The sequence below is a fragment of the Python bivittatus genome, unplaced genomic scaffold (assembly GCF_059951505.1).
Source record: "Python bivittatus isolate LINGU-HERP-01145 unplaced genomic scaffold, Pbiv_v1 ctg000080_np1212, whole genome shotgun sequence".
Lineage (NCBI taxonomy): Eukaryota > Metazoa > Chordata > Lepidosauria > Squamata > Pythonidae > Python > Python bivittatus.
In genome coordinates this window covers 80996752-81018341 of record NW_028277035.1, presented here as the reverse complement: position 1 = coordinate 81018341, position 21590 = coordinate 80996752, and the positions used below count along the sequence as shown (strand labels likewise).

Below are 21590 nucleotides of genomic sequence, written 5' to 3'. Positions count from 1 at the left end.
ACAATTTTTGTTTCAAGAATGTTTTATCTAAGTGACAATTTAGCAGCTGTTTTCCTAAATAGAAAACTGTAAAGGTTATCATGATGGAAACATCTTAGGGCTTGTTATATGCTCTTTTGTACAGGAACTTGACCTGGGGGCAGGGAGAGTTAATAAAGCAAAGACAGTTACAGTGTGGCAGGTCTTAAAATTAAAGGGAAGCTTAATTTTTATGAAATTATCTTCAGAAATTCTCTTTGAGATCTTCTTCCAATTTTAAATACTGCAGCTACTGAATGATTGAAAGCTTGGTTGTGGCAGCCCTCTGCTGGTCTGTACTCAAACTAATTTTTATGTTTTTTTATTTGCTTGTAGATGCAATATAGCAAGAATAAATATCCCCAATTTACGAAAAATGTGTTTTTATTTATTAAAGTTGTTATATTATAGGGTAGTGTACAATAATGATATAACCAAATATATTTCATTCAAGTACTTGTATAAGGTATTTGAAAATTCAAAATCACATTGTTTTGCTGGATCAAGGTGAGAATAAATCTACTTAAGCATGAGTCTGTTGGATGTTTGCAATTGTTTGGCCCTAGATATACTACCTCTACAAGTGTATTTTTAGGCCTTCCCTTTTAACTTATATGCATACAAGAATTTGCAAATTTAACTTCTTACTCCACCTTGCAACAATGTTTTAACCTAATCTTTACATGCAGAATGTTTATCTTCAGTTATAATTGTTTGCTGTTTCTATATATCATCTGGTTTTACAACTAAGAGGACCTTTACACCTTTAAAGGCAGTTTTGACTTCTTCAGTAAATAAATGTATGGGGGGTGGGGTGGGGAGAAAACTATACACTAGGACTTCATTACCTGGAATCTGAAAATTGCATACACTTCTTGCTTAGTATACTATGTGATTTGGATTTCATCATCCCTAAAGGAGGGACGGCAACACAAGGAAGGAAGGAAGGTTTGGACAGAGATGGAATTGCAGAAGGAGGAGGGTTATACAATCCTGCAATATTGCAAACCCTGCTCTCTTCACCTATTTACTATCTCTGATGGGCTATCTCTGAAAGAATGTAGTCCTTAGCAGAAAAAGGTTACAGTATATAGCTCAATCCACACAATAGACTTGAATATATGAAACTACATGAAAAAGTTTCCCCAATTACAAGACAGTGAAACCTGTGTCTGAACAGATACTACGTTCACACATAACACTAAACCATTACTGTATCTTGGGGGGAAGGGAAGTTGGCTGGGCATGTTAAGTTAATCAAGTCTATTATGGCTGTTTTTGAAAAATAAACTATGGCTAAGCTAAACTAGGCTTAGCACAATGAGTGAGTGCAGTCACTACCTCCAGGTACATAGCACATTTCTTTTCTTATTGAAGTAAATGGGAAGCCCTGCTCATGTGGATGACTGAGCATTGTGCTTGTTTGAGATTTTGTCCCGTTATGTTAACAGGCAGAAAAGAAAGTCTTCTCCTTGCTCAAAAAGAAAAAAGTATACCATCAGATATAAGAGTCGTGAAGCTTAAAATGCAGCAAATCCAAAACAATATATGACTTAATTATATCATGCACCACCCACCTTTGTCTTTTTATTGTAATTCCATGCAAATCTTCCATCTACGTATCAACTAATCCTGCACTGCTTGTTATCCAAGTGCTAAACACATTCCTTTGAAGTGAATCCAGCACAATTTGGGAGAGCTTGCTGCAGCGTAACCTGTTCAAGAGCTGGTAGGGCAGCCCACGGCATTTTGCTCTCCAAGACAAAACCAGTAAATATCTCTTCCTCACCGTTCCATACGGCCAATCAGTTTGGCAGCTGAGACAGCACCCTTCCTTTGGAACGAAGGACCATATAAAGTCAACAAACAGCCGTACTTTTCATGATGCCCACAAATCAGCAGGGTTAGGGCTCACTCCACACATTAAGTTTATGTTGGGATAATCTGGGACTCCTTTGGAATACGCAAGATATGTTATTCTCTCTGAGTTCCCCACTTGGGAACTATTCCATGAGATATACAGTGGTGCTGAAAAGTTTGGGAACCCTTTTGAATTTTCAATATTTTTGCATAAATATGACTTAAAATGTGATCTGTTCTCTACACAAGTCCTAAAACTAGATTAAGAGAACCCAATTAAAAAAATAAGGCAAAAAAACATTACATTTGTTCATCACAAATGCCCATTCATTTATAACGTACAGTAGTTTGAAATCACTATAGATAATGAAGGAAATCTTATTCTTGATCTGTGGTTGGGATGCCACACATCAGCATTCAGAATGCTGCAATTTGGTCATCCTGCTTAGCCCAGCCAGTTGATTCTCAGACTTGCAACTGAAAATCCTTCAATTCACAGGAGGATTTATTGTGGTGGTGGCGGTGGTTGAAGATCCTGTTCCTTAATGGAGATAAGACTAGAGACAAAGGCAATGTATTATTCCTTTGTTCTCTCTCCTTTCCCTTCCTGTGAATTGTAAAAGAATGGGCAGGGTACTCTTCCTAGAAGTACTGCTTGCAGACATCAAATCTGGGAACTCATACACAAAAGATTGAGTTGCCAGGTCTTATGGCCTCCCACATTATATTCTATCATGGGGAAAGTACTTCTCAAAAAAAAAAAAAAAAAGGCAAAATAAGCGAATTCACAATGACTAAAATTTGAATAAGGAAATCCAACTCAGTACTATCTAACAGAGATAAGCATCTATTACATAAAATTGCCACTATAAATTGTTTCTATGCTGCATTGTTTTCTTAAAAACACAAAGCAAAACAGACCTAAGTGACTCAACTTTTTAATCTTTCCCTTTATTCTCATAATTAATTTTATTTTATTATACTCTGCATTTTTCATATGTGTAAAAGTAGTTAACCTCCTGGATAGTATCACTGAAAAATCAGTGTAGTCAATGGCTCTGAGAAGTGCAGAATTGCAATAACATAAATTTTTGGAAATCAGAATATTCTACTCCTCTAAGGTGTTCCAGACGATCTCTTAAGGACTACAAAAATAATCCCTTTTGAAAAAACGTGTTTTCCAAGTAGATGTTATTGCTAATAAACTGAGACAATAAATGTAATTTAAGAACTCATGTTATTATACAAGTCACATTTTCAGTGTAGCAAGTTCTGGGTTCAGAATACAAGAGTATTCACTTGTCCATTGTTAGAATTTTAAATTATCTCTGACTTTTTTTTAATGTAATATCTTACCATATAATTGGTAGCTTAATTCCAGAACATTAATCCAAAACTAAATTACTTTGTTATGTAATTTCAACTATTTATTGTACAGAAAACATGAAAATTCACTCAAACATAATTTAGTTACTTTAGACAAAAAATAATATACAAAATTAATTCAAAACCCTAGTTATTAATCAGCTTCACAAAAATGAATTACCAGGCTTCTGAGTTATATACATCTATTGTTTATCTTCTGCTTCCATTGGAGTATCTGATGATTCTTCAGCTTCTGAAAGCTTCTCATCATCTGAAATAAATATTTTTATTTAAAATACTAATAATGGAATGACTACTTATGTAGAGATACTACTAGGAAAAACATCACCCATTTCTTCTCTTCTCCCCAATCTCATATTTTGGGTTTTTTGCTTAGTTTACTTAGCCTGATTAAGAGCTGTGGGTAATTTGAAAGCTAGAACAATACTTTGTGACCTTGAACTGGTCTCTAATAAAGAATTGCCCCAATATGACATTTAGTAAGGTGCCAAGGTAGAACACATACCTATGGGCCAATGAAAATTTTGAGGGTCAAGCAAACATAAAAGAGAGGGAAGCTGAGGAAAACTGTCATGTTCTTATGTACTAGAATAACTTACTTTCCAATGTTTGCTGAAGCTCATGGATGGTGCTCAGAAGAACGTGAAATTGCTTTCGTCTCAACTCCAGCTAAAGCACAGAAAGGAAATAATGAAGAATATGGGCTTTTTAAAAAGACTCTCTATTCTGAATCTATAAGCCTGTGAGAAAAACTTACTTTGTCTTCAACATTTTCCTTGATATGAGAAAGATGCTGGAGTTCTTTCCCCAGAGCTTCCAATTGCCTGAGAACATATTAAGTGCATTGTCACTTAACACATAGTACCTTCAGTTATTTTATTTTAATCATTTTTATTGAACTCTTCAACTGTTCAAAATTCCCTAAGTAGCTAATTTACAAATAATAATGAAATGCTGATTTAAACCAATTAACAGAATCTAAAATAGATAGAACAGTCTTTTAGCAGTAAAATACCATAAACCAAGTATGAAAATGCCTGCACAAATAAAAAGGCACTGAAAAGAAAGCAACTTGCCTTATTTTCTTCTAGAAACTTCGGAAAACAACATTCCAAAGCCAGGGTACCTCAGTTGAGGATGCCCCGTCTCACCTTTGATGGCAGAAGAATCCAGAAAGATTATTGTAATTCAGGTTTGTGCAAAAGCAATTTATTTGAAAGGTTCATTGAGGGCTTAAAAGGTTAAAGTAGCACTTTCAATTGTGCCTGGCAATGAACTCAGTGCAAAGCCCATATTTCAAGACTAGCAAAACTATTCCATACTGCAGTTTCTGTTATGTTTCCAAAAACATGGCCTACGTACTGTTAATTGGCATACTACCAGCCCATGGATAACTATAATCAAGTCTTACCAATCTTGTAAGAAGAGGTTGGGCTGATAGAGAACCACTGCCCCAAAATTAGATCTCTCTGTGGAGACCTAGATTAGAGTATTCCCACTCAAGCACATCTTAGCCAATATATTATATTATACAAATGTTCAAATCTTTTATATGAATGTTGATGATGGACTGATAAAAAAAATGCCACATTATTTTGATATCAGTAATCTGTAGTGTATATATATACTACTTGAATTCATTTCATACTTACTTCAATGTTTCATGTCTATCTGGATGATGCTGTATTACTTTAGCCAAGGCATCATATTCTGAAAAGAACAAAATACGGACCATAGTCCACATTGCTTCAATACCACAAAGAAAGAAATTTATAATTCAAATAATTTTAAAGTATGTATGTTTAGCTTGTTCCATTAGAGGTGTGCAGAACAACTCAAATCTGAAATACAGTCCTTTCTATTTCTTGTTCTATGTTTATCAATATTTTTGGTGAATTATAAACCACTAAAATATAATAAAACAAAAGGAAAAATACAACACTGTCTATATAATCAAAAAAGAAATTAGTATATAATAATCAATAAAGTGAACTAAAATGTTAGAAAAAGAGTGATCTATATATTATTAATGTGGAACTAAGTCAATCCTTTAATATACTATTAAATCTGGACCGTATAGAAACATATTGCATCATCTTCCCATTTTTGCAATATAAAGACTTTTCAAAAATCAATGGGGAACAGGCTGTCCTGACCTCATCGGAAGTGTTCTGAGGCTGTTACGGCCTTACTGGAAGTATTCTAAGCTCAAAACAGGAAATTAGGTGTTTCAAATTCAAAATATTTTGTTGCTTCCCTTAAATTCACTATAAAGAAGACCTACCCACATCTTAGTCTTTCCCCAGGTTAAAATGGCTTGCCCACCTCTTTACCAGTTTCCCTTTTGAACACAAATTTCCTCTAAAGGGAGGATGGGAGGGAAATGTCCCAAACCCTCTTATGTATTCCCACTCCATTTGCTTACAATTAGGGGTTCCATATCACCATTAGGACATGTCTTAACTCTCACAGAACAGCTATGTTTTAACATAAGCACTATTTACCTGAATGGCAGAATAACAAACAAGATTAAAAATGGAACCTCTGGGTGGCACCACAGGTACTGCCACTTTCTGGTTCAAGTGAAATTTTTGAATTGTCTCCAAGAACTGCACCCCAAAAAGCACATTACAATAATCCAAGTTTGAGATTATTGACACAAGAGTCACTGAAGCCAGTACTTTTTCTTCCAGAGAGAGATGCAGTTGGTTTATCAGAAGAAACTGGTAAAACACGTTCCTTGTTACTGATGTTACATAGCTCTCCAGCATCAATGCTAGGTCCAAGAGGACCACAAACTATAAATCTGATCCTTAAAAGAGAATATAATTCCCTCAGAAGAGGAATGTTTCTTTAATTCTGTTGTTCAGCTGCTGCAATCCATAGCAACTCCACCTTGTCCAGATTAACCTTCACCCTGTTTCACCACTCACTGTTGCTTACAGCCTGGAGATATTCAAAAGTCTAGGTTACATCCAACCCCAAGCTTGTATGACACTTCCTAGAGATTTCATATAAAAATTAAATAATGTGGGAGACAAGCTAAAATCTTGTGGGACCCACAAAAAGTTCCCAGGGGATCAAGTAGATATCTCTAACTATCATTATCTAAGTAGCACATGAAGAAGTAGCAGTGGAAATATCAAAAGAGCACCTCTGCCCCTTCCCTTTTGGTCCCTCAAGCATTCCAACAAGATACTGTGGTCAGAAGTATCAAAAGCCACTGAGAGATCAAAGCACATCAATAAGGTCATACTCTTTTTGTCCTCTTTTGGAGACCAAAACCACCTCCTTGCCATATCCATGTCTAAACTGAATCAAGATAGTCTGTTTCATCTAAGAGTTCCTGGAGCTTCAGCGGCACTGCCTTCTCCATCAGTTTGGTGAAATACAGAATAATGAACATTGGCTAATAGTTATTAATATAGGCTAGATCCACAATTTTTTTAAAACAAAGGTCTCACAATCTCTTTTAAGAGGACATGGAATTCCATCTGCTAAAAAGAAGTATTATTGATTTCAGTGATCGTTGACAATATAAACTCTTTAGAGATTGTTATATGTGAACAGGTTCTTCAAAGGATTCAGAATCTGACTAAATGTAGAAGCATACACTCCCAAGTCAACAAATCTGATTGAGTATGCCTAGAATCATTTGAAAGTTAAAGTTCAAAAAGAACTATTCTATCCATGGCAACCTAGGAAGATACTTTTCCAATTATTTCTTTTGACAAGCATACCCAAATTTGTGGCTTGCTCTGTTATAATATCTTGGGCTTGTTTAATTTTGCATGCTCAATAGTGTATTTGGCATTTTATTTGTAAAATTACATCTTGTGAAGAATTAACAAACTGGGCTTTTTTGCAAGAACTAAAAATAATCCTGGTAATTTAAAACTCTTGTAACAAGCACAATCACAAGTGTGGTATGTAACTTCATATAATTTCTCAACTGCAAAGTAAACCTTACCTTGGCGATTTTTTCGTATTCTTTTCGCTTGAAGAATTTGCTTCTTGCACTCAGCAATTTTTTCATGAGCTGCAGCTATGCTATTTTCTTCCAAAAAAATAAAACGAGTGATTTGACATAAATTTATAAATCTCACAATATTATTGAACTATAAAAATTATACCATACGCAGCAACATTACACAAACTGATTTTCATCTCCATAGCTTTAAGTAGATTGGTATTGTAATTACTATTAAAGTGCTCAGAATGTGTGTGTGTGTATGTATATTGAAGCTAGTATTTCTGTAAAAATGTGAGACAATTAGAAGAATCTGGTTCTAAGGTTGATTAGAGATAATAAAAATGTTTATACAGTGGTGCCTCGGGATACGAACGCCTCTACTAACGAACTTTTCAGGTTACGACCAGCTCCGGCCGCAAAAATTTACCTCGATGTGCGAACTCCGCCTCGGGGTACGGTCATTTTTCTGCCCGACACGTGGCCCGCAGCCATTTTCCCGCCCCACCGTGCCCGGCCGCTTTCCCACCACGCCGCGCTGCGCCCGGCCGCTTTCCCGCCATGCTGCGCCCGGCCGTTTTCCTGCCCCTGACGCATGGTCCGTGGACGCCAGAATGGATTAACGGTAATTCCATTGAACCTTATGGGAAAATTTGCTTCGGGGTGCGATCAAATTCGGAGGGCGGAACGGATTAACCGGATTTACATTGAACCCTATGGGGAAATTTGCGTTGGGTTACGACCAACTCGGGATACGCCCAGAGTCACGGAACGGATTATGTTCGTATCCCGAGGTACCACTGTATATCAGTCTGTAATCACAATCTTGAATAGCTTGCTGTGAAAACAAATTAAACTATTCACAATAAACCAGTAAAACATTTTTTAAAAAACTTTAGAATAGTGAAAATAAATAACCAAAATAAAACAAAGGCAAAATTAATTTAAAATGGAACAACTCAAAAGACCTGTACTAAAAAATATTGCTTGTATAAAAGTGATATCAATGCAGATGCAACTTCCAACATCAAAATCAACACTTTCTATTAGGCTGAGAGATGGACTAGAAACCAGTGAAGGTCTTGAAATGCTGACATGGTGACTTATCACTCAGTCAATTATCGTGTATATGTAACTGAAGTTTCCAGAATATTTTTAAAGGCAATTCTCACAAAACATTGTAGTAGACCAAATGGAAAGTTACTTGAACACAGCTCATGATGACTAAATAGTATCACAGCTAATGTACTAGCCTAAGCTAGTAAAAGCTGATCCATATAGTATTTTATTGTCTCCAATGACAGATAAATAAAAATCCACTAGATATGAATTTCATTTAGAAAATGTACAAACTTTCTCTATAACCACCAGAACATTACTTCCACGTGAACCTTCTAGGATACTGTCCTAAACAAACCAAAGTTTAAAAGGTTGTCTTTAGTATCTAGTTTACAACTTCATTTTCAGTTTATGAGATGGAAATAAATCCATGTTACCTGCAGTAACAGTTGCAAGAAAGAATTACATCTTTGGTAGTTAAAACACTGCATCTTAGCTATAAGTCTTATCAATCTTAACCGCACAAAATATTTGAGGTTGGACCGTTCCAACATTCTGACTAAAAGCATCCCAACCTGAAACAGACTCTTTCATGGCTGGAGTTCAGAGGAGGATGCTTGGGGGTTGGAATACATTGGAATACTTTGGATCCTCAAAATCCTTTGTACACCTGATTTGAAATAATTCATTTTTTTTCTAAAAGTGAAGTTTACATTTGACAGTAATATTCAGTAAAAAAAAAAATGATTACCTATATCTTTGTAGATTTTTTCATAGTTTTCCATTTCTCTGAGATTCATGTCGTATACAAGTAAAGTTTTTCCCATTGAAAATTCACATTGTGAAAGAGTGCTCAGCATGCGCTGATACTGAGTATAGCTAAACATCAGAGAAGGAACATATGGTATTAGTATCTCATCAACAATTCTCAAAGGCACTATCCTAGATAAAGTTTGAAGCAAGTTAAGATAAAGTAGGACTATTTCTCTTTTCTGTACAGGTTCTAACCAAACTGTGCCAGCAAATCTGAAGAATGACCCAGTGGCCAAAAGACTGAAAGAGGTTGGTTTACATACCAATACCAAAAAAGGAGACTTAAACAGAATATACAATCTATCATACAGTATCCTTAACTTCAGTTATTAACAAAATAATGCTTAGGATCATCCAAGGCAGATTAGAGCTCTACATGGAAAGGGAGATGCTAGATGTTCACACTGGTTTAGAAAAGGCTAAATTAGTGACATTATTGCTAATACATGCTGGTTAATTCAGAAAGTCAAGGAATATTTTAAAAAGTCAATATAGTGCATATTGTATAATTCTGCATAAGTATAACCTAAAATGCAATCTGATCTCCACACAAGTCCTAAAACTAGATAAAGAGAACCCAATTAAACAAATGAGTCAAAAACATTATACTTGTTCATTTATTTATTGAGGAAAATGATCCAAAGCTATATACTTGTATGGCAAAGGAAGGACTTGTATGGTCACAAACTTTTAAGTACCACTGTATGTGCTTCATTGGTTATAGAAATGCCTTTGATTGGGTCAATCTGGTCAAGCTGTGGAATGTGCTCAGGAAAATGGGAATCCCAGAACATCCCATTGTCTTGATGCAAAACTTATACACAGGTCAGGAAGCCACAATCCAGACTGAACATAGCAAAACAGACTGGTTCCAGGTCAGCAAAGGAGTGAGACAAGGCTGTATACCCTCCCCTTATTTATTCAAGCTATATGCTGAATACCTATTCAGGGAAACTGGATTGAAGAAAATGAGCATAGTATTAAAACTGGAGTAAGAGACATCAATAAGTTGTGCTAATCTTCAAGCTGTAGTAATTAAAGTCAAGGAGCACAGCGAAAAAATTGGGCTAGGATTAAATATAAAGACCAAACTAATGACAACAAGTACAGCAACCAGCCTTAGAACTGACAGTGAGGATAATGAAGTGGTGGATAGCCTCTGCCTTTTAGAATCCAGCAGTCAAGAAAAATGCTGTAAACTAGCACTTGATAGAGTAGCAATGAAGGCCTTGGAAAAGATATTCAGATGCTGTGATGTCTCTGTACCTACTAAGATCAGAATTTAACAGGCAATGGTTTTTTCCTTATGACACTCTACAGAAACAAAAGTTGGATTCTGAAGAAGCAGGATGGAAATACTACTAATGCTTTTGAACTTTGGTGTTTGAGGAAAATCCTGAGAATACCATGCATAGCCAGATAAACAAACAAATGGATCATAGAACAATCCAGATTTCTCACTTGAGGCACAAACGACCAGGCTCAAATGATTGTATTTTGGACATATTATGTGAAGACCTAGGTCTCTTGGGAAGCATATAATGCTGGGAAAGATCAAAAGAAAGAGAAAAAGATGACAACCAGCAGCAAGGGGAATGGCTTAATTACAGCAGCAACAGCTGCACCATGGGAAGACTTGAGGAACCAGTTTGGGGACAGATCATCCTGAAGAAGATCTGTGTGACTGCTAATAATCAACACTGACCTAAAGACACATAACATCACTCTTTTCAAACATTCTTACATCTACTTTCAAAGCTATTTTAACTGGTGTTTTCTGAAAGTTATTAAAAGTGTTAACTGGAAGCTAGTTTTTTATATGTTGCAAACATTCCACTGATCTCCTTCCCTAACATGTGCCTATTATCAAAGATACCAAATTCTTTTTTGTAGATGTCCAACTGATATAAATTAGCTGCAAATTAGCTGCAGGAATGCATACAAAAGAGAGAGCTTGTCTGAATACTGCAGGATTGTCAAAAGGAAGATGCTGCTGCCAAGAAGACATAAAACAGCTTCCCCAATCTTGATACGGTTTATTAATAGAGGTTAAAAAGTAATTGCATTTTATTCCTGTAAGGCATTAGGTTAAAAACTGTCCAGAAAGACTAACTGCTATTCTTAATTTTCATCTACAAAGATAGTGAAGAGAAAAAATATATCTAAGCTATTGTGATCACTTGTAACATGATACAAATTCTACATGCAGTTATTCTTAAATAAACATATATATTTATTTGAAATCATATTTTATGTCTATTCATTGAATTCAGTATGTCTTCCACTGATTTCAGTGCAGCATTTCTATTTTTTTTTTAATTCTAGTTTTGATTGCTGCTTTTATCAGCAGGGGGAGTTAATATTTACAGTGTTCAAACTATATCCCTTAAGTCTTTTAGTTCTGGTAAAAATGAAGCCAAAGTAACCAGTTTCAGAAGTACAGTTTATCTGCTTGTAGAATTTCAGCTTCAAGACAACTGGAATAAATAGGCCATAGACATCATCAAGCAAAAGGCAAATTTATTTAATTTGATCAAATATATAGATTTGTGCCTTCAGGTCAGTCTTGACTTCTGGCAACTGTCATGGAATTTTGCTAAAGTAAGGAGCACAACGTAGAGAAGAACGCTTTATTGAAGTGATTATTGGGTGCCTGTTTTACAAGAAAGAGGGATCCTGAACAATAGAAAAGCAAAGATTTTTATAGAAATTGAGGGATACAAGGCAGGAAGTCCTAGGGATCTGATTAGCAGGCCAGTCTGGGGAAGCCAGGCAGGTCCTTGTCAATGTACCTGGGGAGAGTTCCATTGTTAGGCAAAATGCGCCTTTCAGGAGGGCAGAAAAGCTGGGGAAGTCCATTGTGAAGAAGATGGAATGTTGAGGTCATCAGCTGATAAGAAGATGGAAGGTTGGGGTTTCTCTAGGTCGCAACTCCCTTGTAAGGGCTGCCCTTGAGCTGTACTGTGAGCTGCAGAGGAGGCTTCTATTCTTTGGTCTAGAAAGGGGCTACAGGAGGCTTTGTCTGGTGCAAGGAGGGTCAATTTGGGTCTGATGTGATTAAGCAAAGAGAAGAACTGGGTTTGACCCTGGTAATATCTAAAGGACAGGGAGGGAAGGGGTGCAGTCTCCATTTTATTTCTTAGGTTTATTTTTTCCACTACAGCAACTGCCTGGACAAGTCCCTGCAGATTTCTTGGCAAGATTTTCAGAAGTGTTTGCCCTTGCCTTCTTCGAGGGCTGAGAGTGACTGGCCTAAAGTCACCAGCTAGCTTCATGCCTAAGGTAGGACTAGAACTCCCAGTCTCTCAGTGTTAATTCTGGTGCCTTAGCCATTACACCAAACTGGTTCTCATACTTTATAATTAATCTGAATTACTTTTTGGAACATCATAATAGCTACTTGTTTTGAATCCAGTGTATCTGGCATGTTCCTATCTCTAGTGATGCTTGCTTCAGACAAATGCCTGCCTGTCCTAACCACATTTTAGTTTTATCCAACAATCTTAGGAATCCTTGTTCAGAGACTTTAATGTCATACCAAATCTATTTGGAAGTGGAGAAGATGGATATTATGGGGATCAGTAATGTCGTTTGTACTTTTTATAAGAAAGAAGGAAGAAAAGATGCACTACAGCATTGGATAGAGAATTTACAGCCTTCAAAAGCTGAATGTCATAAAAATCACAAATGTTTTCCATGATATATATTTATATATCCTTAATGATACTTGCCACTAAAAATGCATGCATCTTTGTAGATAGGTAAAAATTATAGGAGTAGGACCCAATGGTTTTGGATCCATTTTGATAAAATATTAGAGATATAGACACCAAATGGCTGCCCTAATAGATGTGGCCAATCACAAAATACCCATTTATCAGAAGATAGACTGGTGAGGCTGCTCCCTGCTACCCAGCTAGACCTCCCTAAGAATCTTCTACCTTACCTTTGTTCTTTTTCTGAACAAGCGGACACATTTCTAAACAAACCACTAGCACTCATAACCACTAACTTACGACTCTCTGTCAGTCCCAGAGGCATTATTAAAAATAGAGATGATGTTAGAAGAGGGTGCCTTGCTTTCCAGCATACCTGATTTCCATTCATTTTAAGAGAAACAAAAACAAAACTAAACACAAGTTAAAAAACAACAACAACTCAATGTTAGAGCATCAACCTCTTCAGTAGGAGTTGGCAGCAACTGCTTCCTGCCCCTGGGTGCCATTACATTCTCACAGGCAACAGTCAACATGAAAACTACTGCTGAAATTTCATCTGTTGTGAGATTTTGGTAATTTCCTTAAATTTAAAAATTGTGGGGGAGGAAGCTTTTCGAGGGTTGGTGGACTTCACTTTACCACTCCCTGCACTATTATCAAAACATTACAAAACCACAAAATGCTATCCAGTGATACAACCATTAGAACAGTGATGTGTTATCCCCATTCATATTACACTCACAATCAGAGGCACCTAGAACATTCATAGAACCAAATTCCATAATACAATTTTATATCAATGTGTTATTTTTGGGGGGGAAAGAAACACAACCTTTTCTTAGACAGAAAATATAGCACATCCAGTCTTAACTAAAGGCCTCTGGAACTTGTACAACAAAGAAATGGCAATGATTTATTTATTAAAGTCAAACTGATTTTGTCTGACGGCTCTCAATATTTTTCTTTTATATGATTTTTCTTGTTTTTCTTAAAAATAATACAAACCAATGCATTTTCCAGGACATAATAGTTAGCCTGTATCATATTATTCAGCACCTGCTATAAAAACTATTAATTTTAGTTACAAAAACAGTCACAATATTACCCAAAATACACTTAAAATATGTATTAAAAGTTATTAAGTGTTGCATTATAGCTTGTTCCCCATCATTTATATTTTAAACCATTTCAAGATCTATTTTCCTAACAGACTCTTCTAATACTGAATTCTTCATTTAAAATGTGATCCTGATATATGTCATTGGATACAAACTTGATTTTCTATTAAAAAGATACTATATACAGCACTGCAATTGCATGAATTGCTTCCACATTTGATTTATAAATAAAAGATAGCAAAATACCCTTCTTCTTGAGATCCAGAATTGCACCACTTGATGAAACTCTTCACCAGCAAATTAATTCGTCTGTCATCCCCTGCACCATCTCCATCAATCAAAAGTCGCTTGCGAATAACTTCATCTAGAATAGCAATAATATTTCTAAATGAGACAAATTACCACTTGTCATAGAAGCCTGTCATTAAAAAATGATTTTTTTTTTAAATACAGGTAGTCCCCAGTTTAAGAACGTGTTCTGTTCCCAAGGTCTGTCCTTAAGTCGAATTTATATGTAAGCTGGAACAGTATTATTGTACAATACTGTATGTATTGTGCAATTAACTTGAACCATTGTGTATTTAACTCAAATTTTGCTACAATAGGCTCCGTTCTTAACTATAGGCTGTCCTAAACCTGGTGTTCTTAACCTGGGGACAACCTGTAGTCATATAGGATTGTTAGCTTAGACACAGGTCCTGATTCACTTTACTAAAAGGATGTGTAAGACTGAGGCCTCCATGATGATTTTGTTAACTGAACTGGTATCTCATTGTAACAATTTAACTAGTTGTTAATTATATGAATAATCAGTTATGAGAACTTATATTATCATTTTATTTTTATTTATTTTTTTAGTCAATCTTGACTCCTGGTGACTACGTGGAAAAGTCCATGCAGTTTTCTAGACATTTTTGGAAGTGGCATGCCACTGCCTTCTTAGGGCTGAGAGAAAGTAACTGGCCCAAAGTCACCCAGTTGGTTTCCATGCCTAAGGCAAAACTAGAACTCAGGCCTCTACTCCTAGTCCAGTGCCCTAACTACGAGACCAAACTGGCTCATAATCCTATATGGCTATTCAAAAAAGAAGGTCATTGTGTGTTCAGTGGGGTTTATATACAGATAATTCAAGACAGAATTGCAGCCTTTGATACAGAAAAAAATGATAATAAATTATTAGAAATTAAGCACATTTTAGAGACAAAGTTGCCCAGTTTTGTGCTACCATCTGCACAATACGCTCCACCATTACTCAGATTTAAAACTTCATAACATAGTATTTTACTTTGATATATTTTAGCACTTTTAATTTTTAGATTAAATAATATTGTTTTGTTTTATATATATACATAAATCTAAGATGGTTACTATTGTATATTTTGATTGTATCTAGCCTTAAGGCTGTAATAAATGTGTGTGTGTGAGACACAAAGGAAGTCCGTTAAAAGTATAAATACATTTCAAGCACGTATTGGGGGGGAAGAGATCAATTAATCTTTAAATCCTTGGGTATATCTACAAAAGAACAAAATCTGAAGCCAGGATAAGGTATGTAAAAGTACTAAAGCTGCAATACAGGAACAATACAAGAAGTTAGTAATGCTGCAATCAGAAGCAGGAGGAGAAAAAAAGCAGTTTATGTGCAGAAAATCAAGAGAATTGAAAACAAATACAACTGGGCCTGGAAATAGGGAATGGAAAGGTCTTGATATAAACTAATATTCTTGTGCAGAGAAAGATACATTTATAATCATGAAAATGGAAGGAAGAATAGGATCATTTGTTTTGCGCCAGCCTTAGTACATTAAGACTAACTACTAACGTACATAGGTTCTGTATGATTGGTAATTACATTAAAAAACTAAGTCTCTGATCATACAGAGAGAGCTAAAAGTAGTACACAGGGAGATTTTCTTCTTCTTTTTTTTTAATTTCTGAGAGTTAGAGGCCACCAGACTCCAAAACTGCTCTGGGCAGTTTACATCACATAATAATAATAAAGAAAACAACAGAAAACAGCAAGTAAATCCCATGCTTCTGGACAAACCCACTCCTTCTAACAAAATAATCCCCTACAAGGCTCCACAAACACCCTCTCCAAGGCCTGGGAGAACAGTTAGGTTTTTAAGGCTTTCCAGAACATCATTTGGGTAGGGGCAACATGGATCTCTGTGGGGACCTCATTCCAGAGGCCAGGAGCAGCAACAAAGGTGGCATGCTTCCTGGGTCCCAACAGATAGCAATGTTTGATTGAGGGGACCTGAAGCACACCGCCTCTGCCCTATTTTACCAGAAGGGCAGAAACCATGGGAGATAGGTGGCCCCTCAGATAACCTGGCCCTATGCCCTGAAGGCATGATAGATGATAATCAGCAATGTGAACTGCTTCTTGTGAGAATTTGTGCAAGTTACAGGCTGGGTCAGCCAGCATAACATTCCTTTGCCCCGTTCAGGTCTTTGCTATAAATAAGTATCATGTCCATTTATAAGGAGGCTGTGAAGAATAAAAACTCGACATGACAGTGCGTGTTCCAGTTTCCTGGAAGGCAAGATCCAGAACAGGGGTCCCCAAACTCTTCAGCCATCCACCCCTTCATGAAGTTTCAGATGGTTCATCAATCCCCAAATGTTTATGACATGAAAATATTTTAATATATACTACTTTAACTAATAGTACTATGAATGATAACAATAATAATAATAATCAAATCCTTGGATAGTCCCATCAACCCTTGAGGGTTGATACTGATCACTCTGTGGAACCCTGATCTAGCACCGCTCAACTACAACCCAACTTGCTGTATATGCAACACCGTACACCCATCCTTCCTCCCTCCTTCTCCCCTTCTGTTTTTTCCAATCCCTATTTTTAAGGTTGCAAGTTACTTACCTGGAACCAGGGAAAGCTGTAATTTTCCCTCTATCACACTAGAGATGCCACATATTCTCATGGCAGAACATAAATTGTTATTAAAAAGAATAGTATAAAAATGTGTAGAAATAGAGATCTGGGCAGAAAAAAAAAAATCCGGATTACCACTAAATGGCAGCGAGGGGTTAGTTTTCCCCTATTGCTCTGATGCTTGTTATTTTTGATGTTTGTTATTTGTTTAATGGCTCCTGTTCTGCTTTGTGGAATTTGTTATTACAGCATTTTAGCCCAGGCTGCCTGTTGATTTAATAGCTTTAGCTCCTTATCTGTTTTCATACCTTTTTAGTTTTCTGCGCTGCCCAGAATTCACTGCAGTTGGGCGGCCAATACATAATAATAATAATAATAATAATAATAATAATAATAATAATAATAATGCCATCCATAAGTCGTCCCTATTTCTCCAGCCTAGCCGTAGTAAGAGAAGCGTAATTAATATTTCACCCCCTCCCCCCCCAAATTGGCTGAGTTCACCTAAACACGCTTTCCCGCGGTTTACTTAGGTAACTGGATCCGATTTTACGGGTAAGCCCCGAAATCGAGCCATAAACTAAGCCCACGGGCTGCCTTTGCAAGACACGCGAGGCGCTACCCAAACCCAAAGACCTCGTGGCCGGCGTTTCTGTGGCTCGGGGTATCGTGGGAACTCCGCCACGGCGAGCTGCGAGATGCCGTCAAAGCAGACATGAGCCCGGGCGGAATCGGACCGCTCAGCCAGCGGGAAGGGGAGCCCTAATCCCGGGCTGGGGGCGAGGGAAAGCGAACCCGCCGCCCGAGGATTAAGGCAGCGCCGAGCCGGGTTGGAAAGGCCCTGCCGGCCAAGCGGGAAGGTGGCGGGCACACTCAAGCTGGGCCCGTCCGGGGAAAGCGGGCGGAGGCAGGAGGCGAGGGCGGTCGCGGCAGGCTCCGGGGGTCGGTCCCCCTCTCACCGTCGGTTACAGCTCCCATGGCGGCGGCGGCGGCGGCGGCGGCTGCTGCAGGAGCCGGTCTGGGCGGCGGCGGCGGCGGCGGCGGCGGCGAGTGAGGTGGGTCCGGCTCAGACGGCCGCTTCCCACAATGCAGCAGCGGCAGCCGGGTGAGCGGCAGCCATGGAGGGGGAGGAGGTGGTGGCGTCGTCGTCGTCGTCGGTGGCGGCGGCGGCGACGGTTGGGGCCTGAACCTCGCCGGGCCGAGACAAGTTGGGGTGAAAGGAGGGAAGGCGGCCGAGGTTGGCAAGGCAGGCGAGCCCCGGCGGCAGCCGTGCAGCAGAAGCCCGCCCAGTGGGTCCGGTCTTGTGGGCCAGGCCTCCCCACTCCAGCAGGGCGCCTTCCTCACCAGGTGAGGGCAAAAGCGGGGAGGGTGGCAGGTGAGGGGACAGGGCTCCTCCCCTTCGACCAGGTGTGCCGGGGAGGCCTGCCTTGGCCACTGGCCCTGTAACCTTTGGTGACCTTTGTGCAGTCTCCCTGGGGCTGCCCCTGCCATGCCATGCGGACCACTTTGGGCACCACCTGTACCACATGCACTGTTCTTCGCTGCCAGTGTCAAATACTGCTACATGACTTCTGTGGGTTTCATTGTTCTGCTCTTATTTTCCTCCGCAGCCAGTTTCGTTTCGTCTCTGCAGTTGCTGTACCGTTGTGGGTCACTTTCGTTTCCACAGTTATACTGCCATTATCGCACTCCGGCACATCATGCAGCCGTCACTGTCATGATGCCCTTTATAACCAGCACCATTACTGTGCTGTGAAACTTCTGCCTTCAGCAGCTTCATTGCCATGTCATTATTGTTGAATGTCTACTTATCACTTCCATCTCTCCGGCCTTCTTTATCGATGTCACTATCCATCACTGATATGGATGCTGCTATCACTTATAGCAGCGTTGCCATCGCTGATAGTCTTCCAATGAAATTTGCCACTTTTGCTACTGCACCGTTAACCTAAATACAACTTTCCTTGTAGATCCCCTCTTTATTTTGAAATGCTTTTCTTGGAACCACATAATTACAGATTTTTTTAAGCATATATATGTTTTCAGCTTTGCTGTTAACATTACTATCGCTGTGCTCTTTTACTGTTGGTGTTCTAGCATTGATATCAGAAGCTCAAATGCACTAAAAATGCTTCTGTTATGTTGCTGCAATTCCTTTCTCTTCATTCCTGCCGTTGCCCATCCATGCCCTATTCCTTTTCATCACTTCAAGAAGCCACTTCATGTGCGGGGTAGAGGGCTGGACTAGAAGAGCTCTGAGGTCTCTTCCAACCCTATGATTCTATGATTTTCAGTACATTTATGTGCTTGCTGACATTTTCTCCTCCTTGTAGTTTCTGCAGCATTTGTTTAACTTATTGCCTCTATCCTTTTCCATGATTATGGTAAGTTTTGTTAGGTAACTTCAGTTTTGGATTTCATGTTCCTTACATTTCTAGATACTGTGAATTTAGTTTCCTTCACTTTCTCTGAAATTAGTAATGTATATCCTGCTTCTATTTTTTTTTTTTTTTTTTTGGCCTTTGAAACACTTAGTCTACCATTCCTACTATTGCTGATATGATTGTTTCTATGGTACCATTGTAAACTTCGTGAATGTAAATATCTCTTGCCAGGATCTATTTGCTAACTCACAAGTGGATTAAATGTTAGAATGCCTCTGTCATTTTCTTAGCTTTGATAGTGTTTTACTTATTATTGTCATCCTTTGCAGTTTGTTACATATGTTTCACTGGCCACAGTTGCTTCTGTTGAAGTATTATAATTGGTAAAACAAAGCAGTAAGGTTGTAGCAGGTGGCAGCACCTCAGTTGATTTGAAAAAAAGGTAAGCAGAGTTAGACATTATTTGTAATTGGATGGGAGACCATCCTGTAATCCCAGGGCTTTAGACTAGACTGCAAAGTTTTTGAAAAATCCTGAAAGGAGGTGCTGGCAAACTACTTCTTTATTGTTGTCAGGGGTGGACGTGTCCATGAATTCACAGAAGATGAGCTCACCTCCAGGGAGACTACTTTAAATAAGAAGGAGTATTTGATCCAAAAAAAAAAAAAAATCCGTTTATTCTTTATAAGGAAAGTCAGGTCATATTAAACTGGCAGGATAGCTATGACTCATCCCTCTGAATTCTTTTTTTTTTCTTTTTGGTAAAAGTTCTGTTCAAAGGCAGAAATGTGAATGGATTCTAAAATTCATCTATATAGAGGTCTTTGGATATCAGATTAGAAATTCTAGATATTTGGTATTGTATATCTAGTGACTAACCCAGAATGGGACCTGCCATGTAGATTCTGCTATGGGTTAGGAAGAAAGTTGACGTTTTGGAACCATAATTATTTTTCTATTTATGCTGTTGCTGTTTTCCTGACAATTTAAGTATCAGCTGCTGACAGTAGAGTGAGGAATAGTGTTCGTGCTGGGAAACGTCAGGCAAAGAGGCAGAAGCATGTCTTGTTTATTCTTGTTCTTATTGGATAGCTTGTTCTTCGGAATTGCTTCTGAGCCCCGTCAAAGTTCCACCTGTGGTGCAGAAAGAGAGTGAAAGACAATATAATAGAAATGTATTGAACAGAAAAAAGAAGGTGAAGGAGTGTTGGAACTACCTAAGTACTGTATGTTGAAAATTACAGTGATAATAATGAAAAGCTGTAGGCCTATGGAACTGCGAGCTTTGAAAATTAAGTAATCATGAGTGGGAATCTATTTTCTTTCAGGCAAATGTGTCTCAAATGTTTGAAACTCTAGACTTTTCTTTTTCATATTCCCTGTTTTATTTTCCTACTGATGCTTAAAAACATGAACAGCTTTTTATATTTTTATCTGTTGTTTACATATTTGTACTTTCAGTGTGTTTATTTTGGGAAATTTCAAGAAATGTTTATAATGCTCTGTATATTAATAAGAAAACATAAAGATGTAGTGATTTGCATTTGTCCCATTTTAAATGTGTACTTGTATAGACATTGATTTGGATCCTGAGAATACCTTCTAATAGAAAGTCAGGAAATGCTATACAAGATAAGGTCAGTTCTGTCTCTAGTAGCTTGTTCACAGTTTAAATTTCTAGAATGCTATTAGGTTCTAAGCTGGAGGTCTTCAGTCCAGAAATGGGAGAGCATTTCTTACAGTCTATTTTTACCAGTAGCAACAAAATGAGTCCTTTATATCACTATCTTTAAATGATACTGCTGAAATGAAGAAAGTTTGTATTAACCAGGAATACATTTCTGTAAAGAAGGGCTGTGATTTCTATTCAGTTTTGTTATTGAAAATAAATTCTGGCATAGTGCTCTTAACTCTAAGTTTATGTATTTTGCACTAGGCTGCATGTGGTATATCAGGAGGTTTTATGCGTATAACCACGAAGTCTGCCCAGCTCTCTTTTAGGGTCCCAAACAAAGCTATTTATTATTCTATGATACTGAACTCTCATTCTGGCAAGTAGAACTAGGGCTACATTTCAGAGTTTCACCTTTAATAGATTGTTCAGAAAAAAATGCCTGGATACTTGTTTTATTCTCCTAACCCCCAAAATTAAGTGTAATTGCTGTCACATCTGTATGCTGCTACTCTGAGTGGGGGCTATATGAAAATTGAATAGATAATGAATGCTTTAATAGATAATGAATCCAACACATGCTTGCTGTATTGGATGTGATGGAGCTGAACAAAGGTTTCACCTACCTGCAACTCCTTAAAGTAGCTGTGTATTTCCTGGGATCACATGGCAACTTTACACAGCCAAGG

At 37.9% G+C, this 21590-nt stretch overlaps 2 protein-coding genes across 7 annotated transcripts in view; one reads left to right on the top strand and one right to left on the bottom strand.

The window, feature by feature from the left end:
* Window positions 1–2806: 2806 nt before the first annotated feature.
* Window positions 2807–17932, bottom strand: THOC7 (THO complex subunit 7). Its single transcript, XM_088134413.1, has 8 exons — window positions 17805–17932; window positions 14190–14307; window positions 9045–9172; window positions 7235–7321; window positions 4917–4974; window positions 4022–4088; window positions 3864–3933; window positions 2807–3514 (listed from the first exon to the last, which is right to left on the bottom strand). The coding sequence occupies exons 1-8, from the start codon at window positions 17821–17823 to the stop codon at window positions 3447–3449; spliced, it is 615 nt and encodes a 204-aa protein (XP_087990539.1). The 5' UTR covers window positions 17824–17932; the 3' UTR covers window positions 2807–3446.
* ATXN7 (ataxin 7) overlaps window positions 17882–21590 on the top strand; it is a 129156-nt gene continuing 125447 nt past the window's right edge. For 2 of the 6 annotated variants that reach the window (XM_088134409.1, XM_088134405.1), the window contains exon 1: window positions 18057–18192. The gene's annotated coding sequence lies outside the window, so the exon portion shown is untranslated. The other 4 variants (XM_088134412.1, XM_088134408.1, XM_088134407.1 and 1 more) reach the window with 3 other exon arrangements.